The sequence below is a fragment of the Marmota monax genome, unplaced genomic scaffold (assembly GCF_021218885.2).
Source record: "Marmota monax isolate L192 unplaced genomic scaffold, Marmota_monax_Labrador192_F-V1.1 WCK01_AAM20220418_F8-fsc00153, whole genome shotgun sequence".
NCBI classification, from domain to species: domain Eukaryota; kingdom Metazoa; phylum Chordata; class Mammalia; order Rodentia; family Sciuridae; genus Marmota; species Marmota monax.
In genome coordinates this window covers 2,095,179-2,107,828 of record NW_026692146.1, presented here as the reverse complement: position 1 = coordinate 2,107,828, position 12,650 = coordinate 2,095,179, and the positions used below count along the sequence as shown (strand labels likewise).

General features: G+C 31.7%; 1 protein-coding gene across 1 annotated transcript in view; it reads right to left on the bottom strand.

Moving 5' to 3' along the window:
• Dnah14 (dynein axonemal heavy chain 14) overlaps nt 1-12,650 on the bottom strand; it is a 376,944-nt gene that overhangs the window by 345,769 nt on the left and 18,525 nt on the right. The window contains exons 4-7 of the mRNA XM_046419847.2: nt 8,233-8,363; nt 5,678-5,830; nt 4,288-4,403; nt 773-835 (exon numbers count right to left, since the gene is read on the bottom strand). Of these exons, the coding sequence (XP_046275803.1) occupies nt 773-835; nt 4,288-4,403; nt 5,678-5,830; nt 8,233-8,363 (463 nt within the window). The remainder of the gene's footprint in view (nt 1-772; nt 836-4,287; nt 4,404-5,677; nt 5,831-8,232; nt 8,364-12,650) is intronic.

Genomic DNA, 12,650 nt, shown 5'->3' with positions numbered 1-12,650 from the left:
TAGAAATGGAGAACTGATGAGTGGCAGACACAGGCTAAGGAGAGAGTGGGAATGGGAAGGAAGTGGGTATAGTCATAAAAACAGAAAAACACGAGAGATTTTTTAGTGACAGAAATGTTCTGTATCTTGATCATATTAGTGTCTACGTCCTGTTGTCATAATGTACAACAGTTTTGCAAACTGTTACCATCTTGGGGGAAGCTGTAAAAAGGATACATGGGATTTCTCTGTATTATTTTCTTAAAATTGCAGCTCGATCCACAATTATAGAAACATAAGAGCTTTGATACAAACAAAAATAAACACACACACACACAAGCGTTTTGTTGCTTGAGCTCCTACCAAATAGGATTGACTATCATCTATCTTGAAAGACTTAATCATATTCCTCTTTTTTTTTAAGTAAAAAGATAAGATGACCAGGGGAGCTCACCAAGTTTCTTCATAACATTATGACCACAGAATGATATGCTGGGAAATATAGTAAGTATGTAACTATTTTTAACAGAATAGAAGACTGGTTAAATTGTATAGCTGGTGATGTGGCTCAGTGGTAGACCACTTTCCTAATATGCTCAAAGCCATGAGTTCAATGCCCATGATGAAAAACAGGAAAAAAAAAAGGGGGGGGGGCTTAAGTTTAATCATAAAGGCAACAGAAGTGACTTTCTAATTATTAGATAAATTAAATTATATCTGTTTTCATAGTATATTTCAAAAATACAGCTTAATTTTGAAATTTATTATAAATATATTATATATCAAGACTTACTTGCTCTTCTCTATCTTAATTCTTTTAACATTCAACTTCCAGATAACAAAAGCTTTATTCATTCTGAAAAGAAAAACACTTTTTAAATTCTATATTCACAAATCATATATTTACATAGAATAAACATAGTAAAAACTAAGTAATTTTAGCAAATTCCCTACATGTTTCATTCATTCTGAGCGACCTGAAGTAAATACTAAACCATTTTAAGTTTTCTCCCAAACTATCAACAGAATATAAAGTAAAAGGTAAATGTAAGTTAAAGTCATTAAAATTCTCATAAATGCAGAATTCACTTATCTGTAACATCCAAATAAAAATTTAAAACTATAACAATATATTCCTTCCCATTACACATTAATTGGCTTACTATTTTGAAAAGCAACTCTAACATCAAGAGGAGTTGAAATTCAATTTTCAGTGCTAATTAAATTATAATGATTTAAAAAAATAAGTAAAATGTTAAGATAATGTATGTAATTCTGATATTATTTAAGTTATGAAAAATCATATATATATAATTTTTAAACACTCAAAAACTGTATGAGAAAGAACTGAAAAGTTTACCTCATGATTATTCATCATGCATAATTGTCATACATCAAAAGACATAGATTCTCCAAATCTCCTTCAATTTACCATTTTCTGCATCAGTAGGATTATTCTGTGCTAAATTGCATAATCCCTCCCTTAGCAGTCTTTGCATTTTGAAGAAAACAACCACTCTTAAGTAAGCACTGAAATGTGATTACTTGTTTTCCTGTGTAGCTGGTAAGGGCTAGTGAGGACAGAAAAATAGCAGGGAGGGGGTGTCCAAAAAAACCAACAAAACATTGACTGTTTAAATCAAAAGAGACTGAAAGAGGTCTGAATCCATCCAAGCAGTTCAAAGAGAGTCCTATGAGATGCCCTTCAAAGAGAAACACCTGAGACCCTGAAAATCAGAAATGCCTCAAACAAATCTCGTGACTTGACCATATATATAGGCATTCTAATGAGCTCCTATTTTACTTTGATCCAGATCTGTAGAGCTGTGGTACAATCAAGACTCTTGAAGATTCCTGAAAACTCAGGGAACCCATTGGCAGTGTCCTGAGTGTCTGCACTAGGCCATACAAACTAATCCACCAGGAAGTTTAACAGGATAAAAAGACTCATGCTGATGCTCTAGTCAACCCCCTGCTCTGTCCATAGCATCACCAGCTAAAATTGTTAACACTTCATATTTAGCTTATTATTCTACTTGAAATGTTTTTTTTAATATTTATTTTTTAGTTATAGGTGGACACAATATTCTTTATTTTATTTTTATGCGGTGCTGAGGATTGGACACAGTGCCTCATACATGGTAGAAGAAAGCTCTACCTCTGAGCCACAACTCCAGCCTGAAATGTTATTTTTACAATACAGTAATTTAATAACTTCACAAAATATACTAAAAATAAAATTTAAAAATCAAATTTATTGACAAAAATTTAATTTCTATTTTTCTTAAAATGAATAAAGAAAATGGAGCTGGGTATATAGCTCAATGGAGAACATGAGTCCCACGATCACAAAATAAGAGAGAGAAAGAGATTGAGAGAGAAGAAGCAAGAAAAAAATGACAGTGTACTTACTGATGACAAATGTCATAAAAACAAAACAAAACTCTTGTCCTAGTTCTGACTGGGTTTCAAAAGTTTAATACATGAAAATTGATTAAAGCAGAATGAACCTTGAGTATTTATATAAGGCAAAGATGATAGTGGAAAGCCCAACACTGAAAGAGTTTAAAATAAATAAATATAAAAAATAGTACTCTGAGCTAGGTGTGGTGGCACACACCTGTAATCGTAGCAGCTCAGGGAGGCTAAGGCAGGAGGATCACAAGTTCAAAGCCAGCCTCAGCAAAAGCAAGGTGTTAAGCAACTCAGTAAGACCCTGTCTCTAAATAAAATTCAAAATAGGGCTGGGGATATGGCTTAGTGGTCAAATGCCCCTGAGTTCAATCCAGGGTTCTCCCCACCCCCCCAAAAAAGAAAGAAAGAAATAGTACTCTGGATAATATTTTAACTGATAATCCAGAATCAAAACCTATCTAGCCTTACAACTAACACCTAAATTCTAGGGATGCATTTATCACATATCCTAGACAGGAAATTTCTCAGAACCGTTCCTCAATCACCTTCACTGAATGTGACCCAGAAATTAACAGAACCAGCTTCATTTCCTACCAATCTCTTCAATGCTCCTGTCACGCAATTCCTATTATTAAATAAAAACTATTGAACTGGAACTATCTTCTCTATCTGGCTGGAACTATCTTCTCTCAATGTCCCACATGGCCATCTCCTTTTATCACTTAGGTCTCTGCTTAAATACTGCATCTCTTAGCATCCTATCTAAACATGTATTTTATTCTGTTTTATTATCTTTCTGGTCCTTATCATTATCTGAAATTACTTTATTTATTTAGTTACTTATTATTCATCTCCCTCCATTGAAATCTAAGTTCTATAGAAACAGACACTTTGTATATTTTTTCATGGTTCTATTGCCTGTCCTCATAAGAGTGAAAGAGGATAGGTACATGACAAATTTTGTTCAATAAATAACTTCTCTGCCACAAAATTCCATATACTTCTCTTACTGTTAGTTATTAAAGTTATTTAATCTATTTATTATGTTAAATATAATAATTTAAAGTATTTTTTTAAATCTCAGGTTGGGGCTCTAGCTCAATAGTGAAACACTTGCCTAGCATGTGTGAGGCCCCAGCACCATGCAAATGTGTGTGGGGGGAGGGAGTGTGGGTGTTATTTAGTTTCTCTTCCTAGTCCCCAGCAAATTTCAGCACACCACAAGAAAAGGTAGACATTTGAGAAGGAAAAAGAAAATTATAAAACTAGGTACTGTGCAAACACTGAAAGAACAACAGTCTGGGTTACTTTGTGAGGAAAGAGAGTCTTAGGAATCCTGTTGTGTGATACAATGTAAAGTACCTTAGACAAATCTTTCAAAGATGAACTTGAATCAACAAGTTGCCCCCAGCTTCTTCATCCTTGTTTTATTTTTTAAAAATTTTTAGTTCTTTCATAACATTTCATCTCTAACATTTTACATTTTTACAGATTTGTTTATTATCTCTCACCTACTACAATTAAGGTTCTTTGAGAGCTAGACAATTGTTTGGTTTGTTTGACAGAGTAACCACAGCAACGAGAATAACACCTGATTTTTAGCAGATGTTTAATTAATGAATGAATAAATGCATGAAAAAAAGGCAAAGTGAGGTCAATACAGTCTATTTAAGTATGTTTGACTATTAAATATCTTTTTTGGGGCAATGTTAATCCAAAAAGACAAAAATTAAGGGTTTAATACATAAATCAGTAAGTTTCCTTTATCTAAAATACTATAATTCCCCATAAACATGGCATTACTATAATAGAAATCAAGTATCATCCAGGCCATTTTCTTAAAACAGGATCAAAGTATAAAAAATAAAAAAGGTTCATTTTTATTAATCTCACCGAAATTTGGAAAATATCTTAAATTGCTGTAATAAATAGTAAAAATGTCTTTCTGATAGCCATTCCAAAACAGGTGTGAGCTCCACGTCTTCTGTATTGTCACTTATTTTAATAACCTACAAGTATAAAAAGCACAAGAGTAAGATTTTCTTTTAAAAATAGCTGCTATTTTCAAGAAATTAAGAAAGGCTATGTTTAGGGCTCATAACTACTTGCCTTTAAATTTAAGCCTTTTCTGTGCCTGAACCCTCATTAACCTCAACTGCTTTGCTTTCCCTTCACACATTGATTCTAGACTTGCCTTTCTCCTGCTACTTTTTGTGCTCCAATGGAGAAAAGATAGGAGAGATTTCCTCCATACTCAGAGATACTTCTTACAAATGATTATACAAATTTGAGTCCTGCAATTTTTATGCTTTCTTTAGTATTTATAAACTCAATTTATTTTTTTAATTTTTTTTAGTTGTAGATGAACACAATATCTTTATTTTTTATTTATTTATGTGGTGCTAAGGATTGAACCCAGGACCTCAAGCATGCAAGGCAAGTGCTCTACCACTGAGCTACAACCCCAGCCTTATAAACTCAATTTAAACTACATAGAGTGGTTCAATTTATAACCCCACTTCTCAGATACCCTATTTTTATATCAAAAAACTAATATTCACCAAGGAATTTTGTTTTCCCAAGAGTTGTCTGCCCAATGGAATGTTAAAATATTCATATATTTCTTCTAGAAATAAAAGTATGCCTTTATCAGCATATATGTATCTATGTACGTTTTTATTTATATAAAAATTGTTCTTTCCATCTTCACTCCATATTACTTCCATATATGTACATCTAGCTCTATTTTATGCAGATGTGGTTCTGCAAAGTGTACTTAGAATTTACTTTAGTTGGGAGGCTGGGAGAACAGAGGCAGACAGACAGATATTAAACAAATGATCAAAACAAGTATTTGTATAATTGTAACTTGTGGTAAGTATCAAAGTGCTATGTAAGAGTATAGTAGGGGATTTCTGTATCTGGAAATAAAGTTTATAACAAATGTGCCAATAAAGAGCATTCTTATCTTTATAATTATCATTCCTGTTATACTAGCAAATGCCTGTTTTTTAATTCTTACTTTAAAAATTACACAAAATATTAATAAAGCATTCGAGACCTCAAAATTTTCTTAAAATTGAATCCTCAAGCCTATATTTATATAAAGAAGAAAAAAAAGTACTATCAAATAACTTTCCCAAGGAAATTCTTAAATATAGACTGCTTCTCAAATGACCACACTTCTCTAAAGCACAAAGATAAATTCATGCGATAAAATTCTAAATTGGATAATATTTTTCTATTTTAAATCTGAAAGCTGAAGACACCCATTATATATTACCTTTGAGACAAATGAAGCAGTAATAATCCAAAATTCTTTGCATTTTTTAGCTGTATGGGTAGAGACTACTTGAGGATCATATGGATTGGAAAGGCCGTTAGGATTATACCGAGGAATGCAATATACAAATTCCCCATCATCTTTTAAAGGCTCCTGAGGTTAAAAAAATATAATTAATTTGACTAAATTAACTAATAAAATGGTTGAAATGAAAATTTTTTTAAAATATTTATTTATTTATGAAATGAAATGAAACAATTTTAATATAAAGATTAAAAATATGACTGGGCTGGGGATGTTAGCTTAATGGTAGAGTGCTTACCTAGCATACATGAGACCTTAGGTTTGATCCCCAGCACAGGTAAAAAATAATAATAATAAAAATAGAAATAGAAATGTCATTGAGGAAAACCAACATCAAATTGTGTCTAATCAAAGTTCAATAAGATTAATCTTATGAAAGATTTAATATATTTAATTTCCATTCTTAAACACAATGTGGTGATAAAACATTCAGAAAAATGTATCCATCTGCTTACTAATGCATTTAATGTATGTTTACTAACCCAAAGAACTTGATGGCATACCTTTTATATATGCCATCTTCCAATAAATTTATTTGCCAACACAAGAAAACTTGAGGCATATTAGATATATCATTTATTTTGATGATGGTGGGTAATAATTGTAGCAAATATTTGTTAAGAAATATTTCATAAGTAAGTGTTCCACATATATTATCTAAACCATAAAAGTTTAATATCTTAACTTTAATCAAAACTAAAGGGATATTAAGGGTCAATACTTTTTATCTTGTTAAGAAGATGCAGAAATTAATAATTTGATAAACTGGGTAATGTGAAAAATATCACCGATATAAGAAGTGGCAAAGTAGAAATTTAAATCCAAGTCTGACTCTAAACTCATGTTCAAAGTTTCTGCAAAAATATAATGCCTCTCCCTCATTTAATTGGTATTTCTGAGGAACTGGCTGTTCTATATTAAGAAAAATTTAAGTGTAAATTTTAAAGCTACCTTCTTTTAGCTTTCAAACTTTTACTGATGAAATCAATTCTAAAATTATAAGAAAGTTGAATTAGTCTTCTCTGGGCAGTTAAATTTGATTATAAGAAAAAAACGATTTAGTATTCAATGATGCCCTCAGAAGCTACTGAATTAAATAACTAAATAGTTCCCAATTACTTCAGCTTTAAATTTTGGATCCAGTTTTACAATTATTTTTAAAATTTTTTCTTCCTTGAAAAGTCTTTGTTGCTTCTCAATTGTGTTAGCTATTTACTATTATTTGTCCACTTAAAGCATTTTTGTTCTAAATTATATTTCAAACTGTGATGTTATTAGAAACTCAGTATAGGTACAATTATATTAAATGGATCATATATTTAATTAAAATTCAATTATTGAAGCATAAAAATGTTACAATTAAATTATTCTTTTTTACTGAAAACAAGTGTTTGTTTTTTTCATATTCTCAATTCTTTCTTTACACACAACTGAAACATATCTTATTTAAGAGTCCAAAGAACTCATGTACAGCTGTGGTTTTGTGTTGTTTTTATTAAAAAAAAAAAAGTATGTCCACAATCTTCCTGGCACTATGGCACATTCTTTATTTGATTTAATAGTCACAATGTTCTAGGGTAAGTTCTATTATCACCATTTTAAGATCAAAGAATTCACCAAGATAACCTGGTGAATTACTGAGATTCAAAACTACACGAATTTGATTCCATTGTGCATATTCTTTCCTTTACATTATGATGTCTCTAAACAGTGTCCAAATGATCACTTAACCTTATGGTAACAGTCTAGAGCTGAGATCAGCAAACCATAACATGGGCCACATGTATTTTATTGTAAATAAAGTTTTATTGGACCATACACCCATTTATTTACATATTGCTTTGCACTGTTAAGTTGAGTAGTTACAACAGAGATCTCAAGACCTGCAAAGTCTGAAATATATATTACCTGGCCCTTTTTAGGAAAAGTTTGCTGACCCCTGGTTTAGAGCAGTGTTTTTAATTGTGCATTAGATTCACCTGAGAGCTTAATACAGATTGCAAGGCCCCATCTCCAGAGTTTCTGATTCACTGGATCTAGGATTGTGAATGACAATATGTATTTCTAATAAGCTTCTTCAATAAATTTCTTTTATTTCTTTTTAAATCACACACCAAAATAACAACAAAAAACTGACATATCAGAATAAAAGGGTAGATTCTAATTTCAGGCAGATGGTATCATTTCCTGGGGACCAAATCAGTTAGAGGAAGGAATAAAAGAGGATAGACACAAATATTTTGATGCATCATAGACTTAAAAATTTATAGGCCTTTTAAATTTTCTGTTCCTTAAATAAGTGAAACAAAATAATGTCAATATTTTTATAAGCTTTTACCATGAAACATTTATTGCAATTTGATATTAACATATCTGATTTTGATGTAATATTTTAAATGTATTAAATAGAAATTAAAATAGTTTAAAATATTGATTTTTATAGTCCAAAATTAAATAAAGTGCAATAGTACCTTTAGGATAATCTTCTGAACTGCAATTTGGGGATTATCATATTTGAAGTCTCTTGGTGATAAGGCAGTTTGCCAACCAAGCTTTTCTCTTAGCCTAGTAATATGTCTTATGACATCATCATCTTCTGGTTCTGATGCAGAATATTAAAAAAAAAGTTCAATAGAAGTGCAAATATGGATACCACTTAAGTATAATGTATAATATTTCAAAAATTTCTACACGGAGAAATTATAACAAAGTCAATGTAAAACTATATAATGAAAAGAGGAGGTACAGCTTAAAATTCAGTCTTAAGAAGAATTTTAAAAGAGGAACAATATTTATCTACCTAAAGATATCACAAAAGACTTAATTCCAAGTTATAGATAATAAGAAAAAAGATTAGAACTGGAGCCAATTGTAAGGCTTTTCTTTTTTAGTTTTGGGGATGGAATGCAGGGCCTTGTACATCCTAGGCAAGCATTCCATCGTCAGTTTTACTCCCAGCTCCAAGGCTTATAAAAGGCCTGAGCTAGAGGTAGAATCTTTGTAGGATCCAAAAGGAAGGGATGACAATACAGGATGGAGGTATTCTTCCTAAAGATACTCATTCAACAGACACTGTGCAGACCATATCTTCTTGATCTCTTAGTTGGCAGCTAAGAATTTTCTCTATTTTGAAATAGTCTTTTTTAAGTTCTGGCTTTTATTCATCATGCTGTACAACACTTGTTCTTTAAATTCTCTTAAAAATAACAAATTAAAATTTAAATTGTGTATACTTATGGGAGTACAGTGTGAAAATCCAAAACAAACATGCAATATGTGATGATAAAATCAGGGTCAATAGCATTTACATCCCTTTAAATATTCATCATTTGTGTTGGGAAGTTTCAAAGTCCTGTGTTTTGATTCTTTTTAAATTTTTTAATAAATTATTGTAACGTCAGTCAACCTACTATGCTATAGAATATTAGAACTTATGCTTACAAGTTTAATTTTTTGATAAACATCTTAATTTGATGCTCTTTGACCACTTCTCTGAATTTTTCTTTTCTTTTTTAAAAAATATTTATTTTTTAGTTGTAGTTGGACACAATACCTTTATTTAATTTATTTATTTTTATGTGGTGCTGAGGATCAAACCTAGGGCCTCACACGAGCAAGGTGAGTGCTCTACCACTGAGCCACAAATCCAGCCCCTGAATTTTCCTTATGATGGAACTCTAAAAGTGAGATTATTGGTCAAAGGCTATGAAAAAAATATGAGAGTTCTACACACTCCTTTAGAGACTTACTAAGGACTCTGTTCATTTTGAGTCAAGTAAGCTGTCTGGATTCTACCAGACAGGGGCAATAATTGAGAAAGAAATTTCTTTTTTTTTCCTAATTAAAGATTAGGTGATGTTATTGCTGTTAATCATTCAGTTATGTATTAAACAGAGTCATTGTTAAATACACAAAAAGAATCATAAGAAGAAATTTGCCTCTTCTCTAAATGTATTCATTATTTGGCCTTCTTCTATTCTCCTTACTGGCCTTCCTAGCCTCTAATGACAACTATTCTACTTTCTGTATCTATGAAATCAACTTTTTTAGCTTCCACATTAGAATGATAATATATGTCATTTGTCTTTCTGGCTTACTTCATTTAACATAATGTTTTCCAGTTCCATCCATGTTGCCCCAAATAACAGGACTTCATTCTCCTTATGTCTGAACAATATTCCATTGTATATTTACATCACATTTTAAAATCTGTTCATTCATTCATTGACATCTTGATTGATTCCATATGTTGGCTATTAAAAAAACAGTGCTATATTAGCCATGAATTTATTTGATACACTGATTTCATTTCCATTTGAATACATATCCATCCACTAGTGAAACAGTGGGATCACATGATAATTCTATTTTCAGTGTTTTGAAGAACTTTTACATTATTTTCTATAAAAGTTGTACTAATTTCCATCCTACCAGCAATATATTAAGAGTTTCCCTTTCTCCAAATCCACATCAGCATTTGCTTAGTTTTGTCTTTTTTACTATAATAATTCTAACTGGGATGAGATAGTATTTCATTGTGATTTTGATCTGCAATTCCTTGATGATTAGTAATTTTTAAAAATTTACTTATTTATCCTAATTAAGTATATAGACAGCAGAATGCATTTTGATTCCTTGTACATAAATGCAGCACAACTTTTCATTTCTCTGGTTGTACACGATGTAGCCTCACGTCATGTGTGCAGTCATACATTTACCTAGGGTAATGATGTCCATCTCATTCCACCATCTTGCCTGCCCCCATGCACTCTCCCCACCTCTCCCTTCCCTTTGCTCAATAAAAGTTCCTCCATCCCCCCAATAATGGTTCAGCATCCACTTATCAGAGAGAACATTTGGCCTTTGGTTTATTTGGATTGGCTTACTTTGCTTAGCATGATATTCTCCAACTCCGCCCATTTACCTGCAAAGGTTTGGGCCTACTTTTTCCTCTATCAGGCAAAAGGTCTCTGGACTAATTCCTAGGTCCTTGATCCACTTTTGAGTTTTGTGCATGGTGAGATAGGAGTTTATTTTCATTTTTCTGCATATCGATTTCCAGTTCTCCCAGCACCATTTGTTGAAGAGGCTATTTTTTCTCCAGTGTATGTTTTTGATGCCTTTGTCTAATATAAGATAATTGTATTTATATAGGTTTGTCTTTGTGTCTTCTATTCTGTACCATTGATCTACATGCCTGTTTTGGTGCCAATACCATGCCATTTTTGTTCCTATAGCTTAGTGGTGTAGTTTAAGGTCTGGTATTGTGATACCTACTGCTTTACTTTCTTTCTAAGGATTGCTTTGGTTATTCTGGGTTTTTTACTTTTCCAGGTGAATTTCATGATTGCCTTTTCTGTTTCTGTAAAGAATGATGTTGGGATTTTAATTGGAATTGCACTGAATCTGTATAGTGCTTTGGGTAGTATGGCTATTTTGACAATATTAATTTTGCCTATCCAAGAGCATGAAAGATGTTTCCATCTTTTGAGGTTTGCTTCAATTTCTTTCTTTAATGTTATGTAGTTTTCACCTCTTTTGTTAAGTCAATTCCCAAATACTATATTTCCTTGAAACTATTGTGAATGGGGTAGTTTTCTTAATTCCTCTTTCAGAGGATTCATCACGGGTGTATAGAAATGCATTTGATTTATGGGTATTAATTTTATATCCTGCTATTTTGCTGAATTCATTAATTGACTCTAGAAGTTTTCTGGTGGAGTTGTTTGGATCCTCTAGGTATAAAATCATGTCATCACCAAATGATAGATTGAGTTCTTTTTTTACTATTCATATCCCTTTAATTTCTTTCATCCATCTACTTGCTCTGGCTAGAGTTATAGGACAATATTGCATAGAAGTGGAGAAAGAGGGCATTCCTATCTTGTTCCAGTTTTTAGAGGGAATGCTTCCAATTTTTCTCCATCTAGAATGATGTTGGCATTGGGTTTGGGATAGACAGCTTTTACAATTATGTTCCTACTATTCTAGTTTTTCTGGTGTTTTGAACATGAAAGAATACTGTATTTTCTCAAAAGCTTTCTCTGCATCAATTGAGATGATCATATGATTCTTATCTTTAAGTATTGATGTGATGAATTATTTATTGATTTCTGTATGTTGAACCAGCCTTGCATCTCTGGAACAAACCCAGCTTGATCATGGTGCACTATTTTTTTGATATGATTTGCTAGAATTTTATTGAGAATTTTTGCATCAATGTTCATCAAAGATATTAGTCTGAAATTTTCTTTCCTTGATGTGTCTCTGACCGGTTTTGGTATCAGGGTGATACCAACTTCCCTAGAATGAGTTTGAAAGTGTTCCCTCTTTTTCTATTTCATGGAATAATTTGAGGAGTATTGTTATTAATTCTTCTTTGTAGGTCTTGTAGAACTCAGCTGTGAATCTGTCTGGTCCAGAGTTTTTCTTGGTTGTTAGGCTTTGATGGCACCTTCTATTTCCTTGCTTGAAATTAATCTGTTTAAATTGTGTATGTCCTCTTGATTCAGTTTGGGTTGATCATATGCCTCTAGAAATTTGTTGGTGTCTCCGAGGTTTTCTATTTTCCTGGAGTATAAATTTTCAAAATAGTTTCTAATTGTCTTCTGTATTTCAATAGTGTCTGTCATGATATTTCCTTTTTCACCAGGAATTTTAGTAATTTCAGTTTTCTCTCTCCTTTCCATTAGGGTGGCTAAGGGTTTGTGAATTTTATTGAGATATTTAAAGAACCAGCTTTTTTTGTCAATTTATTTTTTCCATTCATTCTAATTTATTATACACAACAGCAGAATGCATTAAAATTCATATTACACATATTGAGCACAATTTTTAATATCTCTGGTTGTACACAAAGTAGAGTTACACTATTTGTGTCTTCATACAT